The sequence below is a fragment of the Dermochelys coriacea genome, chromosome 20, assembly GCF_009764565.3.
Source record: "Dermochelys coriacea isolate rDerCor1 chromosome 20, rDerCor1.pri.v4, whole genome shotgun sequence".
NCBI classification, from domain to species: domain Eukaryota; kingdom Metazoa; phylum Chordata; order Testudines; family Dermochelyidae; genus Dermochelys; species Dermochelys coriacea.
The window spans coordinates 2654808-2678625 of record NC_050087.2 but is presented as its reverse complement, the minus strand read 5'-3'; the positions used below and the strand labels follow the sequence as shown (position 1 = coordinate 2678625).

At 61.7% G+C, this 23818-nt stretch overlaps 1 protein-coding gene across 1 annotated transcript; it reads right to left on the bottom strand.

Annotated features, from left to right (window-relative positions):
* Positions 1-631: 631 nt before the first annotated feature.
* Positions 632-22885, bottom strand: RBMS2 (RNA binding motif single stranded interacting protein 2). The gene is given in 22 exon segments (XM_043506523.1): positions 632-1288; positions 1709-1792; positions 2230-2310; positions 2400-2440; positions 2443-2475; positions 2478-2515; positions 3179-3222; positions 3782-3875; positions 4096-4118; positions 4120-4143; positions 5293-5315; positions 5318-5359; positions 5362-5400; positions 5828-5907; positions 6312-6361; positions 6363-6430; positions 6433-6469; positions 7214-7305; positions 7771-7829; positions 9996-10035; positions 10038-10173; positions 22667-22885. Coding segments are annotated over 21 exon segments (1191 nt in total). The 5' UTR covers positions 22733-22885; the 3' UTR covers positions 632-1288; positions 1709-1711.
* Between the last annotated feature and the right edge of the window lie 933 nt (positions 22886-23818).

Sequence of the window (23818 nt, the reverse complement as noted above, 5' to 3'; positions counted from 1 at the left end):
CGGTGCGCGGGGAGGGGGGGACAGACAGTGGATTCCGTCACCGGGGCGGAGAGGCCGGAAGCACAAGACGTCACTGGTGACGCAGAAAGCGGCACGAGGGCTTTTGGAAGGGGGGCGAGGGCCGAGTCCAGAGCCCTGACCCAGGCGCGGGGCGAGTCCAGTACGTAGCATCTAATAGGAAAGGACAGGGGCCGGGAGCAGAGATCACGAATCCCCCCAGTCCAAGCTGGAGTCCAACACGTGCAGCAATCCTGTCCGGCGAAGCTCAAGCAGGGAGAAGATTAAGGATCCTAGAGGTTTCCTGGAGCTGTGTCCTGGCCCAGAGTTCGCGGCCAACCTTTCCCCTGCCCAAAATCCCGCCAGCCAGTGCCCGATGCAGCGTATCTCCACCTCATCCTCCCGATGGAAAGTCATGGATTCCTGCTAGGCTTGTCTCATTAGATCCTGGGTTTTTTTAGTGTTTCTTTGTGTTTTTCTTTTCTTTTTTTTTTTTTTTTTAATAGACTTTTTCCTTTTTTATAAAACCCGGGGAAAAAAAAGCAAAAAACAATACAATAAAACGTGGGGCTTTTTTTTTTTTTTGTAGGTTTTTGTGGCGTGTTTTTTCTTTTCTTTTAAAGCAACCTCTCCCCCCCCCCTCGGGAAAAATTCTTTATCCTACAGTGGCATTCAGGCGTGGAGAAGCGTCCAGAGGGGAGCTGGGGAGGGGAGAAACGGGCGGAATCAGTCGGGGAGCAGCACAACCAAAACCAAACCTCCCTCAAAATAAACTTGTTCAAACGTTGCATATTTCTCCTTAAAAAAAGAAAAGAAAAAAGAAAGGAACAAAAAAGTAATCCTTAACTGACAAAAGAAAATGAGGATTGTCCCAGAGAGTTGAATCTGAAGCTCTCTCGCTACGGGGCAGCCAGATCCACCCACTGGATCAACCCTTTCCTTAAAGAACCACCCAAAAAAAAGGGGTTTCTCCAAAACAACGACAAAAAATAAACCAAACACATTTTTTCCCTCCTATTAAAACAGGCCTCAGTCCGTCTGTCCGTCCGCATGGAGTGGATCTGGTGACCAAGGCCCCCCCCCATTCCACCGCTTTGGTTCCTTGGTGAGCAGAGTCTATTGCCGGGTTTTTTTGTTGTTTTTTTTTTTACAAAACTGTTTTCTTTGCAAAAGAAAGAAACGAACGAAGGAAAAAAAAATGGATTCAATCTTCTAGAGCAGCACAAATCAAAGAGAAGGTGGCGTTCTCCCTCAGGGCAAGTGCTCGGAGCAGAGACGCCTGGTCCAGCTGAAGAGGGAGAGAACGGTTCACTGATACCGGGGGTTGCAAAGGAGCCGAGGGGACAGGCCCATATCCCATCCCCCTGAGCCAGCCAGGTCCACCCTGGTGGCTGGATCAGAGCTGGCGCCCCCTACAGGGAAGGCCCAGTGCCCCATTCCCTGACCCTAATGGCCAGCCAGCCTGCCCCCCTGGGCCAGATTGGGGCCATGACCCCTACAGGGGAAAGGCCCCATGCCCCATTCCCTGTCCCCCATAGCCCACCAGTCCCTTGCCCTGGGGCAGATGGGGCCACCACCCCTACAGGGGAAAGGCCCATGCCCCATTCCTGCCCCCTCACGCCAGCCAGTCTCATACCCTGCAGCCGATTGGGGCCTGCACCACCAAGAGGGACATGAGACGTTCCTTGAGACCGCCCCCCAGCCCTTACTGCAGTTACTTGCTGTACTGATAGGAGTAAGCGGCGTGATCTGACGGAGACTCGACAGCCACTTGGCTCTGCTGGCCGCTGTTCTCCTGAAAGGCAGCCAAGCCCAGGGAGGTTAGGGGGGTGGCCTCCCCATCTGGCCCCTGCACCCCCATCTTGACCAGCCCTCTTTGCTCCCAGCCAATGCCCCGTGCTGAACCTGATGCCAGCTGGGGACAGACGTCCCCGCCACTTCCTGTCCTAGCCTGCCAGGGCAAGGTTGCTGTGTTGGCTGTTCAACAGTTGTCCATACCCCACACCAGAGGTGGCTGCATTTCAATGGAGGGTGAGTGATCCCTGGTTCCTTATTGCTGCGTTGGCTGGCCAGCAGCTGCCACGTCCCACCCCAGAGGCGGCTGCCTTGCAGAGGTGGGTTGGGAGGCATAGCGGGGCGGAGGGGTGAAGGGGAGCTTAGAACCCGCAGCTGACAGATGTGGCAGGGGCTTGCCCCTCCAGCTATGCCCCCAGCCTGGAACAGGGCCCTTACCTCAACTGAGATGCTGGAGGAAGGCACGGGCGTGTACTGAGGGATGTAAGCTCCTTGCATAGCTGCTGCTGCTGGCATGTACTGGGGAGGGAGAGAGGAGAAGTCAGGGGGCGGCTGGTGCCCAGAGGAGCCCACGCCGGTGCCCCAGTGCCGGTGGACGGGGGCCTTACCGTGCCAGTGCTACTGAGGGAGAGGTGGCCCAGCTGCTGGTCAGGGGGCCCATCATGGAGGCGGGCTGGATGGAATGGTGTGGTCCATTGTCGGCGTCAGCACCGTCCCCTGTGGCAGAGAGGAGAGAGGTTGGAGAGCGGCTGGGGGGGGCGCTGGAAGGAGAGGGACCTGGCAACGGGGGTGCTAAGTGCCACAGGAGCTGGTATGGCCAATCAGCCCAGGCCAGGGGCGGAGCCTGGGGCCACGGGAGCTGGTACCGCCCAATCAGCACAGGCCGGGGGCGGAGCCTGGGGCCACGGGAGCTGGTACCGCCAATCAGCACAGGGCCAGGGGCGAGCCTGGGGCCACAGGAGCTGGTATGGCCAATCAGCACAGGGCCGGGGGCGGAGTCTGGGGCCACAGGAGCTGGTACTGCCAATCAGCACAGGGCCGGGGCGGAGCCTGGGGCCACAGGAGCTGGTACTGCCAATCAGCACAGGGCCGGGGCGGAGCCTGGGCCAGCTGAGAACCTGGCACCAGAAAGGCTCTTTCCCAGGTGGGAAGGCTGTTCAGGAAATGATGTCAGAGACCACACGAGGGACAGGAAGTGATGCGTATAGTCAGGCCGTATCATTTCCTGTTGCCAATGAAATCCCAGTGAACAACAGGAAGTGATGCATTTGGGCCCCATGGCTACCAGGAAGTGATGTCAGAGCCTTGCAGCTGCCCCCCCCCATGGCCTCCTGGGCCCGGAGCCACCCCGAGGGTGGGGGTGCTGGGCTGGGCCTCACCGTGGGCTTGCATGAGGTACGACTGGTGATGCATCCAGGACGGGCTGTGAACCTGCGGGTGAAGAGGGGTGTCAGCGGGGCCCGGCTGGGGGTCTCACCCCCGACACGGCCCCCCAGCCCCTGATACAACCCCCCAGCTGGGGGTCTCACCCCGACACGGCCCCCCAGCCCCGACACGGCCCCCAGCCGGGGGTCTAATCCCGACGTGACCCCCCCCAACCCCCGTCACGGCCCCCCCCGACCCCCAATGTGCCCCCCAAGCTGGGGGTCTCACCCCGACACGGCCCAACAGCTCCAGACCAACCACCCCAGCCCCAGACACAACCCCCCAGCCAGGGGTCTCACCCCCGACACGGCTCCCCAGCCCAGACACAGCCCCCCAGCCAGGGGTCCTCACCCCGACACGGCCCCACAGCACCTGATACAAACCCCCCAGCCAGGGGTCTCACCCCAACCCAGCCCCCCAGACCGGACACGGCCCCCCAGCCGAGGGGTCTCACCCCAACACAGCCCCCCAGCCCTGACACGGCCCCCCACCTGGGGGGTCAAACCCTGACACAGCCCCCCTTCCCCCGTGGCCAGGCCCCCGGCCCGCCCCGTCGCACTGGTACTGGTAGGGAGGACATGGGCGACGGGAGGTAAGGGGCGAGCGTGGTCTGAGCAATCATCCTATTGGGCGCCAGGCTGTAGGGGGTCGGGTAGAACCTGTGGGGGGAGGAGGGGGCCAGGCATCACAGGGTTAAACTCCATGGCGGGCAGCACAGAAGGTGTGGGAGGCAAACCCCCCCCCAACACACACAATACGCTGCACAGAGGAGCATGGCCCTTATGGGGTTAAACGCCCCTGTGGGATGCACAGAAAGGGAGTGTGCCCCCCTCAGCACACATAGGGAGGAATGAGGGGGGGAAGGACGCAGGGACTCACCCGTTCTGCAGAGCTGTGGTGGGGGTCATAGGTCAAGGTCATGCCACTCTGTGGGGACCACAACACCTGGGTCAGGCCTGCCCAGAAGCGCAGCCCCCACGCCCAGCTACAGGAACCCCCCTCCTGCCCCCACGACCCCCAAGGTAGCCACTGCCCTGCCACAGTGTCTCAGGGACTGACCCCCCACCACACCCCCCAGACTAGAAGGGGCTTATCAGCCCCACACACACATCCATGTCTCCCCCCAAGTGGTAGAGAGACCCCTCGCCAGCTCATGGGGTTGGGGGCACACCAGAGTTGCCAACTTTTTTAGTTGCACAAACCGAACACCCTTGCCCTGCCCCGCCCCTTCCCCGAGGCCCCGCCCCTTCTCTGAGACCCCATCCCCCACGCACTCCCAGTCCCCTCCCTCGGTCACTTGCTCTCCCCACTCTCACTCACTTCCACTGGTCTGGAGCAGACGGTTGGAGTGCAGGAGGGAGTTAGGGCTCCGGCTGGGGGTGCGGGCTCTGGGGTGGGGCTGGGGATGAGGGTTTGGGATGCAGGAGGGGGCTCCAGGCTGGGGTGGGGAGTTAGGGTACAGGAGGGGTGTGGACTCTGGGAGGGAGTGAGGATGCCAGTTCCGACATGGGAGCAGGGAGTCAGGGTGCAGGCTCCAGCCAGGCAGCGCTTACCTCAGGCTCCCCACCTGCCCTTGCCCCACGCTGCTCCCGGAAATGGCTGGCATGTCCAGCTCCTAAGCGGAGGGGCAGCCAGGCTGTGTGCGCTGCCCGTGACGGCGGGCCCCGCCCCCACAGCTCCCATTGGCCGCAGTTCCCGGCCAATGGGGGCTGCGGAGCTAGCGTTAGGGCAGGGGCAGCACACGGAGCTTCCTGATTGCCCCTGTGCCTAGGGGCCGGACACGCCAGCCGCTTCCGGGGAGCTGCGCAGAGCCAGGGCAGGTGGGGAAGCCTGCCTTAGCCCCGCTGCGCCGCCAAGCAGACTTTTAACTAGTGTCCCTTTTCAACCGGGAGTTCTGGTCAAAACCCAGGCACCTGCAACCCTGGGCACACAACCGTACCCTAGAGAAGGGAACCTGCAGCCCCTCCTCCGTCCAGGGCCAGAGAGCGGTGGGGGGTCTCTCTGGAATGGGGGGGAAAAGGGGGCCCCAGGCTGGGCAAGGGGGCCGACTCCCACCCCCCCAGGAGCTGGTCTCACCGAGTCGCCGTCCCGTGGCCAGCCCGCCCGTTCTGCACGTATTTCCCCTGGGGCTGGCGCTTCTTCTGCCCCCATCGGCAAACTTGCAAAGCAGCGGATCTGAGGGGGCTGCCCAGAGACAGAGGCAGGCGTCAATCCAATCCGCAGCCCCCCTGCTAGCCCAGCCCTGGGCTCCTCGCACACTCTGCTGGGGCCCCCCAATCCTGGCCCCAGCCCTCCCTACTCCCGACCCACAGCACCCCTGCTAGCCCAGTCCTGGGCTCCCCCCATGCTCTTCCGGGGCCCCCCAATCCTGACCCGCAGGCCCCCCTGATCCCGACTCACAGCCCCCCTGTTCCCCACCCCCAGCTCTGCCGGTGCCCCTCACTCCCGACCCGCAGCCCCCTGCTGTCCTGAGTTCAGCCTGGCAGGAGTTAAACCCAGAAGGGAAGGGTCCCATCCCCCAGGAGAGTCACTATATAACAGCCCCCTGCCCGACTCCCACTCCAGGTTCCCCCTTGGGTGCCCCCCATCCCCGCAAGGCCCTGCCACCCACCTGGGATCCCCGGGGGGGTCTTGATGTATTTCCCGTTGAAGTGGGTGATGATGGCTTCACACTTTTCTGTGGACTCCATTCTGGGGGTGGGGGGGAGAGAGAAGGCCTGAGCCCAGCGCCAACACCCCCCCAGCGCCAATGCCCCCCCTCCTACGCCAACACCCCCCCTCCCCCTCCGGTGCCAATGCCCCCCCAGCGCCAATGCCCCCCTCCTCCTGCTGTGCCAACACCCCCCAGTGCCAACGTCCCCCTCCCGTGCCAATGACCCCCAGCGCCAATGCCCCCTCCCGTACCAACGACCCTCAGGGCAACGGCCCACGCCAACAGCCACCCCCAGCACCAACATCCCCTCCCCATCCCATGCCGACAACCCCCAGCGCCAACGTCCCCGCGCCCACCATCCCTCCCCCACCAACATCCCCATCTCCTCCCGCGCCAATGACCCTCCCCCACTCCAGGGGTGCCCCGGGCGGGGGGCTCTGACCTGGCGAAGCCAACACCGCGGCTGGTGCCGTTGGGGTCGCGCAGGACGCGGGGTGGAGATCACCTGCCCGAAGGGTTTCAGCATCCCCTCCAGCTCCTGCTCGTCCACGCTGAGCGGCAGTTGGAGATGTACAGGTTCGTGGGGTCCTGCTCCTGTTGCTATGGAGACACGGCAGTGAGGGCCTGCCCAGCACCCCCCAAAGGGGCCCCCCAGGGTCTCCCTTCCCCTGAAATTGGCCTTTGTGTGGGGAATTGCCTCCTCTCCCCCTGCCCCATGGGGCTACCGGTCAGGAGTGAGGTGCAGAGCTGGGGGGAGCCCAGGGCTGGGCTAGCAGGGGCTGCGGGTCAGGAGTGAGGGGCAGTGGCAGAGCTGGGGGGAGCCCAGGGCTGGGCTAGGGAGGGGCTGCAGGTCGGGAGTGAGGGGCAGTGGCAGAGCTGGGGGGAGCCCAGGGCTGGAACGTTCGGGGAGCAGGGGGCAGCTGGGCTCCCCGTCCTGGGACAACACCCCAGATTTCAGAACTTTTCCCTGTCTCAGGGCAGGACGGAAAGTCCAAAATCTGGCCTGGGAAGAATCATCCGCAGCTCCAGCCTGGCCTGAGATCAGGCCCTGTCCGCCCCCCCACCCCGGGCCGAGAGAGCCCCACAGCCCCGATTCTCTGGTCGGCTTGGCGCCCCCCCTAAACCCACCTGGGCAAAACTGGTGCCCAACCAGCTGCAGGGCGCGTCACAAACCTGCAAAGCAAGTGTCACATCCTTGGGGGGGCGGGGTCACCCCAAGGTGGTGGGGGCCCAGGGAAGGGAGCTCCTACAGCTGGAACCATTAACCCTTTCAGTGCTTTAGGAGGAGGCCAGCGGCTGGAACTCCCCCACACACACACACCCCCAACATCTGGGGGCCCTTACCTTTGCCATCTGGGCCTGCACCCCGCTGGCCTTCAGCGCCGTCACGGCCTTCTGCGCCGCTGTGGGGCTGTCGAAATCGACAAAGCCGTAGCCTGCAAAAGACGGAGGGGCTGTGAGGGGGGACCCAGATCGGGGGGGGGGTGGGCAGGAAGGGGGACCTAGCAGCCTCAGACCAGAGCGTGTCTGTTGGATATTGAGGATCTCGCAGTTTTTTTTGTCTTAAAGCCCTTTATGGGATTTTTTGCTTCCCACCACCCTGCAACCCCCCTCACCCAGTGCTGAGAGGAGGCCCTTTGGCGTGGGGGCTGGGTCTATGGGGACCCTCACCCAGCACTGAGATGCGGCTGGCTCTGGGGTGGGGCGCAGGGGCAGGTTATACAGGGATCCCTTGCCTGGCTCTGCGATGCGGCTGGCTCTGGGATGAGGCGCAGGGGCTGGGTATATCGGGACCCTTTGCTGGAATTTATCCAGAGCCCAGACTCCGGGGGAAAGCAGCAGTGGGCGTTCCAGGAACCAGTGACCCTCCCCTGGCACCACTGTGGGGCACTGGGCCTCACCTTTGCACTTGTTGGTCGTCTTGTCCAGGATGGCTTTCGTGGAAACGATTTTGCCGTATCTGGGGGAGGGGATGCCAAAGAGAGGAGTTACAGTGGGCATGGGCAGAGCGGCCAGCGGGACCCCTTAACGGTGCATCCCACAACGCCTGCCACCCAAACCTCACCCGATGCCGCGCCTGTGGCTGCCTCTGCAGGGGCTGGTTATACATGGACTGTTCGCCCAGCACCAAGATGCAGCCAAGTCTGGGGTGGGGCAGGGGGCTGTTTAACAGCCACGCTGATTTAGGCCGGGAAGTGAAGGCGAATCCTGCAGCCAGGGTTGGGACTGCGGACGTTGGGGGCAGAGCTCGGGAGCTTCAATGAACTGGGGTGAATTCCCACCAGTGCCAGCTAAGAAAGATGCCCCAGCGAGGAATTCCCAGGGGGCAGCCCTCCCCCTCTCCACAGAGCAGCTGCAAAGCTAGGGTGGGGTGGGCTGGGGATCCCCAGCGGGACAGTTTCCAGAACCCCTCCTCCAGCACTGGGGGTCAGATTTCCCCTCCCCCAGGATGCCGCAGCCAATGAGGGGGGCCTTTAAAGGGCAGATGCCTTCTGAGCCCCCCCACCACCACCACAAGGCAGGGAAGGGAAACAGCCCATCCTCCCTCCGGGTCAGCCTGGCCGGATTTCCTGGCGGGGAGGGACCAAGACAGGCAGGGTGGGGGAGGAAATCCGACCAGCTGTGGGATTGACCAAGTCCCTGGCGCTGTGTGGCACTGGAGACCCGCAGAGCCCAAAGGCAGGGCAGAGAACGTGGCAGGAGCACATGGCCATGGATAGGCACCATCCATGGAAATGGATGGTGGGGAAACTGAGGCGGGGGGAGGGGGAGTGAACGGCACAGGTGGGAAGAGAACCCAGGAGTCCTGATTTCCATCCCCTCCTCCCCCTTCACTCTAACCACTAGCCTCTGCTCCCCTCCCATTTTACCTTTCCCTGTGCCTCAGTTTCCCCATCTGCAAATTGGAGCCCAATTAGGGAGGCTGAATTAACCCTTCACAAACTGGGCGGGAACCGGCAACCCCGCGCAGCACAGGGGGGTGAAGCCACGTCACAGCAAGAAGTGCAGGCCCTGGGAAATCAGGGTGTGATGTGAAACACCCCCCCCCAAATCCTGACCCATCCCTGAAGGAGTTATCCCCCCCCAGCAGCTGAGAGCAGCTCCCAGAGCCCCTCCCCCTGCAAATTCCTGATCCGAACTGCACGGGCCTGCCAGGGCTGGCGCCGGCTCTGGGCCGCTTCCAGCATTCCCGGCCGGGGTTGAGCTGAGGTTACGGCAGCAACAGCCCCCGCCCCTCCCACCCATGCCAGCTCCTGGGCCACTGCAGGGCCAGATCCACCCTCCACGGGCTGCTGCCCAGCAGGGCCCCCCACCCCCTCATATCTCCCCACCCCGGCCAATGCAGAGATCCAGTGGGACAGTCTGACCCAGTCCCTGCTGGGCACCAGACTCAAAGCCCTTCCCAAAATGGGGTGATGGCCCCACGCCACTGGGCCCGATCCCAGCTCATCAGGGGTTTTGGCAGAGCTGGGGGGAGCCGAGGACTGAGCTAGCAGGGGGCTGTGGGTCGGGAGTGAGGGGCACTGGCCGAGCTGGGGAGGAGCCCAGGATGGATTCTTGCCCCCAAAGGAAACCAGTGGCTGTGGTGAGCTGGGAATACGGGGGCGAGGGGGCGGGGAGATGTGGGGGGGGGTGTCTCTGGTTCTGTTCAGAGCCCCGAACAGAAGCAACATTTTGCGGGGGGGACGAGCCCCGGAGTTGTGGCCGCATCTCAGCCTCTGGCTAAGGTCTAAGGGAGCGTCCAGGGTACCCCATGTGCCCCCCCATGTCAGATCCCCCCATGTCAGATTCCCCCATTTGGGACACCTCCCATCTCCCACCCCCCCATGTCAGCTCACCCCCATCTATCTCCCACCCACCCCATGTGGGACACCCCCCATCTCCCGCCCCCCCATCAGATCCCCTATCTCCCGCCCCCCCCACGTCAGACCCCCCCCATCTCCCATCCCCGCCACATCGGAACCCACCGTCCCCCATTTCTGCACCCTACCAGGGGGATGTGTCAGCCCCGTATCCCGCCCTGATGCCCCCTGGGGGGAACCCTCCCTCAGGGGTTCAGACCGACCCCCTCCTGGGAAACCGCCAGCCCCCCGCCCGGCCGCGCCGGCCCCTCCCCGCGCCGTACGGCTGGCACAGCTTGACGAGGTCCTGGTCGGTGGTGCCCGGTGCAGGCCCCGGATGTACAGGTTGGTTTTGCTCAGCTGGTCCCCGCCGCCCCCGCCGCCGCCGCCGCCGCCGCTGTTGTTGTTGCTGCCACTGGGACTCGGGGGCGCCATCTGCTGGGCCACTGACACATAAGGCTGCTGTGAGACAAGAGGGGGAGGAGCTGGTGAGCAGGGGGCGGGGCTCCCGAGGGACATTGGTGGGGGCAGTGGGATCCACGGCGGGCTGGCTGGCTCATGTTTCCCCTCCGGCTCTTTGAATCTTTCCTCCTGCCCTGGCCTACTTTCCTAATTCCCAGGGATCTCAGGGAGCCGCAGAGAGAGGCTACCTGCCCCCCTCCTTAGCGGGGAGGGGAGAGGGATGGAGTGGCAGGCCGGGGGCAGTGGACAGAGAGCAAAGGGAGCTTCCACTGAACCAAGGCCTGATTGTAACAACCCCCTGCCTCAGGCTGCTTCCAGAGCGCCCCCCGCCCCGTGGTGCTGGGGACATGCAGCCATCCCTGGGGAGGAGCATGGCAGGGGGCTGAGATGCCAGGGTGACCCCTCACTGCGTTCCATGACGCTCACAGGGGGGAGGGCAGGGCTGTGGGTTTCAGGGACCAGCTTGGGCGTTGACTCCAGGCGTGCTCTGGGGCTGGAGCACCCACTGGCAGCCCCCACGATCAGCTGTTCAGTGGCCTGCAGGAGGTGCTGGTGGGGGAGAGAGAAGACTGGGAGGATCAGATCTGCGAAGAGGCGGGGGCTTGGAGGAAGGGGTGGAGTGGGGGTGGCGTGTGGGGCAGAGCAGGGCGGGGGCTTGGAGGAAGAGGTGGAGTGGGGTGGAACAGGAGGCAGGGTGGGGGTGGAGTGGGGGCTGGATGTGGGGTGGAACAGGGGACGAGTACCCCCAGGATCTGAGTAAGTCAGCGCCTATAGGGGCCAGTTTAAACCATCCTAGGTACAGTCAATGGCATGAGGCCGGGGGGGGTCTGAGGGGGTTGAACCTGAGGCTTTACCCCCCAAAACCATCCCCCACAATCAGAGATAAGTTCTGGGCTCCCCCTGCAGCTCTGCTGGTGCCCCTCACTCCCGACCCACAGCCCCCTGCGCTCCCAGCCCTGGGCTCCCCGCACCCCGCTCCCCCCCTTTGGTTGTCAGGGCTCCTGGATTCTGATCCCAGCTCTGCCATGGCCCCGCTGTGCAATCCTGAATGAGTCCCTTCCCCCACCCGTGCCTCAGTTTGCCCATCTGCCCCGCTGCCTGGGGGGGGTATGTTATTAGCACGGCCCTCGACCGGCCGGGCCTGCTGGCTCCTCAGGTTTATCTCCCGCCGGCGCAGGAGGGAGCGGGGAGGGAGGAAGCTGACTCAGCTGCGGCGGGAGGTTCCTCTGCGGAAATCCAGCCGGATTCCTCCAGGGTCACAGCTCCAGCCTCCAAAACGCCCACCTGTCCCCAGCCCGGCTTTAACCTTCCGGCCACGCTGAGCGCCCGCCACGAGCCCCAGGCTGCGCTCGCCCCAGGGGGCGCTCTGGATGCTGGTGGGACGAGCGCTGGTGTAAGACACCCGCCCCCCTGCACACCAGTGCCAGCTGAGGGGCTAAGGGATGGGGCCAAGGTCACCATCCAGAATAGGCGCCAGGAGCCCGGGCTCCCAGCCACTGGCCCACGTGCTCCTTGGGGTTCTGGTGACGCTGGTCGGCCGCTGCCCTGGGCCGCATCAGGACAGAAACAGAGGGATGCGCCTGTCAGCACTGAGGCGGGGGGGGATTCCTGAGGCAGAGACCGGGGGCGGGAGCGGGAACAACCCCCCCCTTGCTGAACGGCAGGCACGTGTTCAGTTCAGCCACAGGGCGAGCACAGGCGGGGACATGCCCCCCACCCCACCCCAGCTCCCGCCTGCCTGGAACCAACCCCAAGTCCGGCCTGGAGGGAGGGCTCAGCCCCTAACCCCTGGGCCGCTGTCAAAGCCCTTCGCAGCTGGACCCCCATCCCCCGCCCCAGACCCGGCAGGGCAGGATGTGCCCTGGGGGATGGAAGGGAGGGGCCGTGCGACACACGAGGAGCTCCAGAATGCTTGTGCCCCAGTGTGCGAGGGGTGTGCAATGCACATCTGGGGCCGGGCACAGTAACTCCCTACTCCCCAGGCTGGGCTGTGATTTGCTGAGTGGGGTCACGGGGGTGGGGGGGGATCCACTTCGCCCTGTGTGGGTGTCGCTCCACATTGCAAAACCGCTGCAGTGTTCAGGAAGGGCTGGCTCAGAGCTCAGGAGAGGCCCAGGGCTGGGATAGCAGGGGCTGCTGGTCAGGTCGGGAGTGAGGAGCACCGGCAGAGCTGGGGAAGGGGGGAGCCCCGGGTTGGGGTACCAGGGGGCTGCAGGTCAGGAGTGAGGGGCACCAGCAGAGCTGGGGAAGGGGGGAGCCCCAGGCTGGGGTACCAGGGGGCTGCAGGTCAGGAGTGAGGGGCACCAGCAGAGCTGGGGAAGGGGGGAGCCCTGGGTTGAGGTACCAGGGGGCTGCAGGTCAGGAGTGAGGGGCACCAGCAGAGCTGGGGAAGGGGGGAGCCCCGGGTTGGGGTACCAGGGGGCTGCAGGTCAGGAGTGAGGGGCACCGGCAGAGCTGGGGAAGGGGGAGCCCTGGGTTGGGGTACCAGGGGGCTGCAGGTTGGGAGTGAGGGGCACTGGCAGAGCTGGGGGGGAGCCCAGGGCTGGGCTGGCAGGGGGCTGTGGGTTAGGAGTGAGGGGCACTGGCAGAGCTGTGGGGGAGCCCAGGGCTGGGCTGGCAGGGGGCTGCGGGTTAGGAGTGAGGGGCACTGGCAGAGCTGGGGGGGAGCCCAGGGCTGGGCTGGCAGGGGGCTGCGGGTTGGGAGTGAGGGGCACTGGCAGAGCTGGGGGGGGAGCCCAGGGCTGGGTTAGCAGGGGGGCTGCGGGTCGGGAGTGAGGGGCACCAGCCCCTCCCTGCCTCCACCTCAGCCCTCTGTCCCTGCACTCTCAGACTCTGGCTGCTCCTGGGGCCATTGCAACCATGTGATGAAAGCTGCTCCGGTCAGCAGGAGGCCTGTGCCAGCCACGTCTGCCCAGCACCCAACGCTGATCCCACGGGAATGGTACCACCGGCTTCCCTGGGCCAGGCGCGGAGGGGCGTGGGACATGGCAGGGCAGCTCACCATGAGGACCCGGCTCCCTGCTCCCCAACAGCAGCGCCATGGGGGGCTGGCCCAGGGCAGCGCTTGGGGCTGGTCCAATGCTCCTCCCTGGGCAGCCGGTACCAGCCCTGCCCAGCCCAGCCCGGCATGGGAGCGTCTCTGGGGAGCTCACCCCACTGACAGAGGCGGAGTTGGAACTCACCCCAGAACGTGCAGGGCTTGCGTGCATGAGGCACAGAGCATCGGGGCCTCACAAGAGCGACAAGTCTAGAACTCAGGCCCACCTGCTCCGAAAGCCCCCAGCCCCACTGAGTTAATGGGGGACTCTCCAGCAGCACAAAGTAGTATGGGGTCTATGATCCATACGTGAGCAGTTCTTGTGCCATCCAGCAGAGGGCAACGCCAGAGGCTCATCAGCAAAGGTTTGCTCTGCCCAGGGAGCTCAAAGCCCTTGGCAAATACTAATCTATCAACTCCTCCTTGTGAGTTACTGCTGGGGAAACTGAGGCACAGTGTGGGAAGGGGGGTGAGAGGTGCCTGAGGTGAGTCCAGGACCAGGTGGGAGCAGAGTCACCTTCACAAAACCAGAGACAGAAATGAGTCTTTCTCAGGACACTAGGAGGGACCCCAAACTGAACAGGATCAGGGCCAGGGCCAGAGACCTGGGATGGGAAAGGGGCCCAGACCAGGCGAAACAGAACCAGGTCAGGGATGAATGTCAGAGGGGAAACGCCCACTTGAGTTTCCCTGATACCCCTTTCCTCATTTGAAGCTTTCCCGACGCACAAGAAAAGGTGATCAGTTTACTGAGCGGGGCGGAGAGCCAGGACCCCTAGGTTCTCACCCCACTTTGCTGCAGGATCTTGAGCAAGACATGTCCGTGCCTCAGTTTCACACACACACCACACCCCCACCCTAGGTCAGAGGTAATACACACACACACACACACACACACACACACACACACACACACCCTGTCCCAAGGATTTCTGCAGCCAGCCCATACCTTGTGGTTGAGCTACACCCAATCTTTGTGAAAGCCCCATCTCGAGGTACAGCCTTCCAAGTGATGGAGAAACCCCACATGCCTCGGGCAGCGGGTCCAAGGATCAGTTCCCCTCCCTGTTCACAACCTGGGCCCTACGTCTCGTCGGGGTGGCTCTGGCTTCACCTCCCAGCCACCGGCTCTTGCTCTGCCTTTGCCTCTGAGACTGGAGGGCGGAAAACCCCCGTCTCGGCCCAGCAAGCCACAAGGGGCAGGACACGGGTCCCCAGGCAGGTCCACACAGGCAAGAAAAGAAACGCTTCAAGCACATGACTTGGCCCCAGCCACGTTCTCAGCATCATGTGTGAACCTGGTTATTCTGAGAGGGTGGACGGGATGCGAGCTCCTCTCCCCTCCGCTGCTCATTTCACTGCCGAGCTGCGTGAGCCGAGCACACTGTTTCCACCAAAGCTGCCAGTGGCTTCAGAGAAGCCCACCCAGGTGGTATGTCGGGGTGCGGCAGCGAGGTGGACGGAGACAGCTGCCAGGGGAGGGGCGGGAGGTATGGCTGAGTGGGTAGTTAAAGGAGACGGGGGGGCGCCTGCGGGACGTGGAAAGCAACATGGATCAGCGGGCTAGTTTCACCCACGTGGGGGTGGGGGGTGGTTCAAAAAGCCCAGGGGAGTTAGGTGCCAGACTCCTGTTGTGTGCCTAACTCCCTTAACCCTTACCAAAATCCCACCCTTAGGCCCCCATATTGCAGCGCAGTGCCCATGAAGCCAACAGGACTCTGCATCGGGGGAGGGCGTGGCCCAGAGACCCCCCAGTCCCGGCAGAGACGCGGTGTGCTAAGGGTGACAGGAAGCATTAGAGGCAGGTGGGTTTGGAAGAATTGAGGCCACAAACATAGGTGGGATTGAGAGCAACAGAGGGGTTGGGTTTGGTGAATCGAACGTTGGCAGAGGGAGGGACGTGTCAGGACTCCTGGGTTCTCCCCAGCTCCAGGAGCAAGGTTAGTTTAGGGGCCTGGCTGTGAGGCTACCTGGGTTCTTCTCCCAGCAACACCATGGCCCCAGCCTGTGACCTCAGGCAAGTCCCCGCTGTCCCTGGATTTCCCCTCCCTTGTCTCTTCAGACTGGAAGCTCTCTGGGGCAGGGACCCTACGTACAGCGCCTTGCGCCACCAGCGGTCGGGCTGCTACCGCAATACACCCAGGGAAGGAGCGCCAGCCGGACAGAGAGTATGAAATAGTGCAGCTTCTGCGCCAAAGCTGCTCCGGAGTTTGTCAACCAAACCAGGGAAAACACCGGTTTGTGGCAACCCGAACGGCCCGTGGAAATGCGCCGGTTTTGATGCTGCGGGTTCCCGGGCCAGGGTAGGATTTCAGGTCAGAACAAGATACGCGCCTCGGCCCCAGAATAGCCAACAGCCCCGTGATCAGAGCATGGCAATGCTGGAAACCCCGATTCCACTCCCTGCTCCGCCTGATGCAGACCTCTGCTTTCCCCAGGCGAGGGCCATGACCACCGGGCCATAGGGCCCGTGTCTGCCACTGGCCCAGCCGGTGTGTAATTATTGTACAAATTGGAACAGCTCCAACTAGGCAGCTGGAGAAAGGGCTAGCCTGGTGGAGCCCTAAGCTGGGATGTGCCGGCGAGATTGTCAGTTTTCCTCTGAAAATCCAAGGCTGAGACGGTAAGAGCTTAACAAACACACGGTTATTGAAGGAACAATCATCCCCTTGCCTTGGGTTTTTGACCCGCCCCAGAGGTGAGTGGAATGGAACGAGCTGAAGTAGGTTGGTACAGCGCCGAGCACAGCTGGGGCTGGGTCCATGCCTGGCACTCGTAGACACGAATTACTTTTCCACCTTGGGGTTGCTTTAAAAAAAATGGCGGGTCTCCATGTCTTGCCAACGCTCATGATCTTATCATGAGTCTCACACTATCTAGTAAAAAGAGGAGGAGGACTTGTGGCACCTTAGAAACTAATAAATTTATTAGAGCATAAGCTTTCGTGAGCTACAGCTCACTCCATCGGCTGCTGCTCTGAACACTATCTGGTGTTTCTCTGAAAGACCCAGCTCCAGGAGCCAGAGGGTCAGGCGGGAATCTCAGCTTTAATTGGAAAAAAAAAAAAAACACCCCAAAGATTAAATTTCTAGCCCTCCTGGTTGCAGGGAAAAACCTTGAAAACATGACCTGAGTGTGACCCCAAAGGCTCAGACACAAGGAGGCTCTGAAGAAGAGTTTGGATAAAATCTCCTGATTTTCAAGCCAAACTCATGATTTTGAAGGCTCAGGATTGGCCCCTCCAGAGTGAAAACAGACCGTCAGTTTCACACTCCCTTCCAGTTCGTTTCTAGTCAGTGTCACTCTCGGGTTCTCAGGCAGGAGCAGGGGGCCCTGACAGGAAGGCAGGGTGGTGGGGAAGGCTCAGTTCTGGGCCGGGAGTCCAGCGAGCTAAGTTCAATACCTGGTTCTGCCACCACGTCACGGCGGCTCTGTGCCTCAGTTTCCCCAGCTGCAAAACAGCACTGACGCTGACCTCCTTTGCAAAGCGCTTGGAGATACAAGAATGTGTGGAGGGGGTGGGGTTGTCATTGTTATTAAAACGCTGTTTCTGGAGAAAATATTTGTACTGAGCTAAAGTTTGGTCAATGTCTCCAAGAATTTAAAAACAAAACCCACCAAAACCGATACAAAACTCACAAACGCGGGAGCCCAAATTTACTGTGACTGTTCCGAAAACTGAGATCACTGTGAAAAAGGGAGCTCAAAGCCACCACTCCGGTCTGGGTTCACCCACCAGCTCCTGCAATGCCCCTTGCATGACTCAGTCACAGAGGGACAGAACCCTCCAGTGATGCTGGACTAGGCCAGCAGGAGAATTGTCCCCTCTCTCTCTTCCCCCCCCGCCCCCCGCCCGCCACAGGAAATGGTTGGTGACATCACTAATTATCACCACAACACATGCCTGGGCAGTGATGCCAGCTGGGTGTGGCTGATACCATGACATTCCTCAATACATTTTTGTTTTTTTTTCCTTCCAATGCTACCTACATTTGCAAAGATTTATTGCGGGCTGAAGCTGCTGTTTTGCAGTGGGGCTGCAGGGCAGCCGGGGGTCATAGTCCCCAGCACCCACCGGCTGTGCCAGGTTTGCCAAAGAGCGGAATTGCCAGGAAGCAATGCCCGGGAGCAGGCGTTTTGTACAGCGTCTGGCATATTGGGGTGCCAGCCTATGGCTGGGACACCGAGATGTTACCGTAAGACACCTAACAAATCACGTAAAGCGCCCGGCAATGGGGCCTTGACTGGAGCGCCTGGGTGCTATCCTATTACCCCAATTAATAATGATATTACAAGGGCAACATTTCACCACACAACTCCCATTGCAACTCTCTCTCCAAGCCCCTCTTGAAAAACCCAACCATTTGTTTTCGTGCCTTGCTGAGATCTTTGCAAGCTCCAGGCCCGATCTGTGGGTGTGGGGCCTTTGGGAAGCTTGGCCTAGTTGATGTACCCCCAGCGCCCCATTTCACACAGATGTTTAGCCCCGCCGAAGCTCACGGCACGTCTCAGGAGCGGTAAGTGAGGCACGTGGGGAAATTGGTGCAGGTTCGAGGTTCACTGGACGATTTTTTTTTTTAAACTAACAGAAACATCGAAAACTGTCAGGTATAAAACGAACAGCACCGAGCGCTGCTCCCACAGCATGTGACTGAGGGTGGGCGGGATCATTAACCTCATTTCACAGATGTGGAAGTTGAGGCACAGAGCCCAAGATGCTAGGACCAGGCCCCCTGGATACCAGGCCATGCTTTACCACAAGGCCACACAGCCTCCCTGTTGCTCAGATTTCCATAGGGACACCTACACGGCCATGTTGTAATTATTCTGCTTGGAATTGGGGTCCCCCAGGCGCCCCAACACCACAATTCCTTTTTCAGGCCTGCCGACTCAGACCCAGAGACCTTAGTCTGGCTTCCTGCATGTCCAGAACCTCACCCCCACACACCTGTAACAGACCCCAAACCTCTGGCTGAGTCACTGACATCCTCAGATCCTGGTTTCAAGACTCCAAAGTTACAGAGAATCCACCATTGACACTAGTTGAAACCTGCAAGTGCTCCACGCTGCAGAGGAAGGTGAAACCCCCCTCCCCCACAGGGTCTCTGCCAACCTGACGGGGAGGGAAATTCCTTCCCGACCCCAAATCTGGGGATCAGTTAGACCCTGAGCATGGGGGTGAGACCCACCAGCCAGACGCCAGGGAAAGAATTCTCTGTCGTAACTCAGAGCCCTCCCCAGCCAGTGTCCCGTCCCCGGCCGGGCCAGTGGAGATATTTGCTAATAGTTGCAGATCAGCTACGTGCCATTGTGGGCAGTCCCCTCAGACTGTCCCCACCATAGATTTAGGTTTTGTGCCCCCCGCTCCCCTTGGCAAGCTGTTCACTCAGGTTACCCATTGAGCCACTGGGGCAGAGGGGTCTGCCCCGGTGCATAATGTCTCGTTCGCATTGGGCTCGCAGGAGCAGGTCAGGGCCCTGCTGACCCCAGGCAGCTCGCAAGCGAAAGGCTGTGGGCCCGAGGGTTTCATTTCAAACCTAACAAGAGGGACTGGTTCTTTAAACCATGATGTCAAATATCTCTGGGGCCAGCATGGCTGCTTCCCAGAGCTCTGCCAGCCCACGCCAAGCGCCATGGGGCCCTGGCCCACGAATGGGGCTCCTGGGTGCTACCGTAATAGACCTAAATAATGCACAGGGCCTAGCACCATGGGGCCATGGCCCATGACTGGGGTTCTTAGGTACGTCTACCCTGCACACTAAAGGCTGGGCTCTGACTCAGGTTTGAGCCAAGCCCCATTTCCGTCCACATACAAATCAGTCTGGCTCAGGCCAGCAAGCACTCAGGACCCGGGTCCTAGGACCTGCTGGAGCAGGGGAGTGGGGTCTGAACCAAGTCCCACTGTGATTTAGGTCCCAGCCCTGTCGTTTCGCAGTGTGGACGCAGACCCAAGACAGAGGCGTGGATGCAGCGGCGTCGCTGGGAGCTGCAGGTCGGACGGACAACCCAGCATGGGCTCGGAAGCACCGAATCCACGGAGCTGGGTTCCCAAAGCCGTCACCCTCGTGCTAACGAACAACGAGGATCCCAGAAGAAGCGCCAGGAGGGCAGAGAGAGGTAAGAAACAGGCTCAGGGTGCAGACTGGCATGAGTCATCACAGGCAGAGAGGTCAAAGCTCCTGGAGGGGTCACGCTCTAGAAACCAGGAACCACAGGAGAACGAGAGCAAGACACGCCCCAGAACAGGAGCCAGGAGCTTGCCTGGGAGGGGGAGACCCGGGGCCATGACTGAGGGCTTGTCTACACGTGCCATGCTGCGCTGGTACAGCTGCGGTGCGTAGAGAAGACGCTACCTACCCCAACGGGAGATGGGCACGGTGAATACACCACCGCGAGAGGTGGGAGCTGTGCTGCTCGGAGAAGCGCTCCTACCAACAGAGCGCTGTCTACACTAGGTTGGTCTAACTGCACGGCTCAGGGATGTATGTTTCCCGTAGCGATGTAGTTACACCGACATAAATCTGTAGTGTAGACCACACCGGAGTCTCCCACATGCCCGGTACATGCCCTGACCCCTGGGTTACTGTGTGGTCGCTTCCTCCCCCCAGTCTCCGAACATGGAATGGAAACAAATTTCAAAACCTCAACATTTCCCACAAAATGGAGTTTTTCTCCAGCCAGCCCCGGTACTGACCCACCTGCTTTACGGCTGACACCAATCTCTTAGAGAGCCAGATGAGCCCAGAGTAGGGGACAGATTATCCCATGTGGGCCAAAGGGCAGGATCTTACATCGTCCTCTAAAGCACCTGGTGCTGGCCCCTGTTGGAGACCGGACACTAGGTGGCCCTGGAGTCTGAGCTGAGTTCCTGTCCAGTTGAGATATTAGTTCTAGCTCGACCACAAGATATGGGCTGGGTGCAGGAACAGCAAGATCCTTTGGCCTCTGCTAGGCAGGAGGTCAGATGGGATTATCTGGCCTTAAAAGTCTATGAAGCTATTAGTCGTGGTAGTTTTATGTAGCAACTAGAAACTCCGCACCCAGATCAGAGCCTCATCAACCTGGGCTGCCCAAAACAAAACAGTACCAGCCACCAAGCCACTGGACCCCTTTAAATACGCAAAATCAGCAAGTAACATGTCTCAGCCCAAGAAATGGCCTAAATCGCAGAGCTCCCCGCAGAGTATTTCCACTCGTTCGAGATGAGTAACTCAGACAGTCAGCAAATTATGAGGCAAAAATTCCCCTAACTTCAGGGAAGACGTATTCTGACTCCCCGCGTCCCCAGCTGCGTTACAGACATCAGGGGTGGGGCTGTTTTGTGGCTGAGAACTGCCTGTGTGGGGTGGAGTGGCTGCATCTTTGGGCGGACCATGTCCCACAATCCCAGATCCCAACTGGAAACCCAGATCTACAAAATCCCTGGACAAGGCACTCACACCCAGCAGCTCCTCCACAAACCCACACACCACTCCAATGACTGTGCGGTGATGTGCGCCACAAACTCGCCCGCCTTGTTGATTCTCCCCTCCGCCACCCCACTGACTGTCACACACAGACTCACCAGTACGACAGACATGCACGCGCGCCAACACAGACACACAAGAGCAAATTCACCAGCATGTCATCAAACTCACCGCCTCATACATCAATACGGCAACTATGTTACAGGTGCACATCCCAACACCGCTGCCCCAAATACACACCGGACATGCACCAGCAGTTACAGGGAGACGAACTGGGCGCACAAAGACAGACAGACGCCAAAAGCACACAAAACACGTGCCGACACCCCCTGTACACTCCCACCGACAGAACAGGCTGGCACAAGTACACTGCGGACAACACACACGCTGATCCCCCAGGCTTGCACACACGAACCCGACAACGACCCACACGCTCCCCTGGAGAAAGTTCAGTGGCTTGGAAAGTGACAGATCTTGCACACACAAAGGAATGATTTTAAATCTGCACAACTGGCTTCTCAGTGCCCTCCACTTTCCTCCCCATCTCCTGCAGTACTGGAATTGGTAGCCTGACTCGGCGGTGGACCCTAGGCGTGTAGGGGGGGATGCGGACACTCGGGGTGGGTGGCGGGGCCTGTCAGTCATGGCTTCTGGATGGGGAGTTCAGCCTGGCTGGCTGGAGCTGCAGACTCATCTCCAACGCTCAGGACATTAATGTCACGGGGACAAGAGGGGGTGGGGGGAATCCAAGCCATGGTCTGCAGAAGGGAGCCCCGAAAGGGCAGGGAGAGATCTGGATTACAGGACCATATATCTGAGTGTAATCTGGAGTCCAAGGGGGGGGGGTCAAAGAACATGGGGGTGGTATTGGAGGCCCCCTGGTGCTGCATGGATCCCTGCCCCGTGGGACCAAGAGAGGCCAGCTGTTGCCCCCCACCCCCCGATAGCAGCACGTAAGGGCACAAGGGTTCTGCCTACCGGGTTGGCGCTGTGGGAGAAGAGGCTTGTGAAGGGCAGAGGGTCTCGCTGGGATTCAGAGACATGAGAATTCAACCACCTCCCCCCCCCCCGCGCCCCAGTCTGCTCTGCAGACAGGGAAACTGAGGCACAGAGGCTTGTCCCCACCCCCCATAAGGTCACACTGCCAGCCAGTGGCAGAGCTGGGACTAGAACCCAGGAGTCCTGCTCGCCCCTCCCCAGGCCCTACTGTGTTAACCACCAGGCTACATTTCCCTCCCAGAGCTAGGCATAGAACCCAGGAGTCCTGGCTTCCTGCCCCCTCCCACTCTAACCCACTAGACCCCACTCCAAATCCCAAATCTAATCCTAGCAAGACCCTAAACCCCCTAACTCTGAGCCCAATGCCCAATACCACCCCCCTCGCGTTCTGCCTGGCACAAGGGGGACACAGCCCCTCCCTGACCCCTTCCACAGCGCCCCCCAGGTAGCCCCAGAGCCAGTCATAGCCAGAGGGAGATGGGGAGCAGACGGGGTCCCCCCCCTCTTGGCACCCACGTGCCTCCGTCCATGGGAATCTGGTGCCAGGCCAGGCCTGCCTGGGCTATTCTCCCACCAATCAAACCCGTCTCCCCGGAACACGGGGACCTCGCTCTGCCCCTGAACCCCGAGATGGCGGTCAGATCCCGCCACCCCCACACTCCGGGGCTGGGGGCGGGGGGGGGGAGGCGCAGCCCAGCTGGGTCCGGGCGCGGGGGTGCCCGGAAAAGCGATTCGAGCAGCGCGGCGGGGCGGGGGAAGGCGCAGATCTTCACCCTGGGCGGTGCGGGGGGGGGCGATGTGGGGGGGCCCCCTCAACTTCCCCAAGCACAAAGGCTAACTCGGTCTGGCCTGAGCCGGGCCCCGCGGCTCACTGGGGGGGGTGCAGGGAGCGCGGGGGCGTGGGAACCCCCCCCTTCTCCCCTGCCGGGGAGCCAAGGGCATTGGGGCGCGCTGGGGCGGGGGGGGGGCTAGGCGGAGCCGCTTTTCCTACCTTCTTGCTGGTCTTATTGTAGCCAAATGTGGCGATGGCGGCCCGGGGCTGGACGGAAAGTAACATTTTCCTGCCTAATGTTACGGGCCTGGGAACGGGGCGGGGGGGGCCGCTGGAGGGGGGGGGAGACGGGGCTGCTGGCTGACGTCACACCCAGGGAAGCCAGCCTGGAATCCGGGGCTGGGATGACAACTTTCCACTGGGTCCTAGCGCCCCGGGGAAGGAGCGGCGCCCGAGGGAGGGGCCGGTTCTCCTCCCCGACGGGGCGGGGGGGTCCCCAGGCCGGAAAGGGACCCCTCGAGGATCCTTCTAGTCTGACCTCCTGCACAGCAGCGAGCACCGGGGTCCCCGAAATAATGCCGGCCCCGGGGGCAACCAGCCCAAAGAATCAGTAGCCGCTCGGCGTGGGGGGTGCCAGGGTGGCTGGGGTGTTGCTGAAGTTCTGGGTGTTGGGGGGGGGCGGGTGTGGCCCTGGTTGCGGCTTCAGGAGAGTCGCAGGGAGAAATCAGAGTCCGCCCCACTCCCCCCCGGCGCGCCAGGCGCTGCACGCACCCAGCTGCGGGAAGTCGGGCCCGGCGGCAGGGTGCGAAGGCGCAGGCCGGCGTTCGGGGTGCTGGGCCCGACGCCCCGTCTCCGGCCAGCCGCCCCGCGCTACTCGGGGAACTAGGGTGACCAGACAGCAAATGTGAAAAATCAGGACGGAGTGGGGGGTAATAGGAGCCTATATAAGAAAAAGACCCCAAAATCGGGACTGTTCCTATAAAATCGGGACATCTGGTCACCCTACAGGGAACAGCCTCGCCGAGCAGGCCCAGACCCTCGGGAAGGCCTCTCACCCCTGCTCCAGCCAGCCCCCCACATGAGCCCAGCCCCTCGCCCCTATTCCTGGCAGGCATTGGGGCCTGCACTGACTGCCAGGGGAAAGCGTCCCCTACTGAGCCCCTGGCCCCACTCCCTAGAGCACAGCACCCCCTAGTGGTGCATGGGGCACTGACTGTCGGAGGAGAGCGCCCCCTACTGAGCCCTCCACTCATCTCCCATCCATGTGCTTCCGGACAAAGTAGCCCAGCACTTGCCCTGGGCAGGGCTGTCACCTAGGGCCCGGTGAGGGGCAGGTGGGTGCAGGACAGCACCCCCTGCTGGCCAGCACTG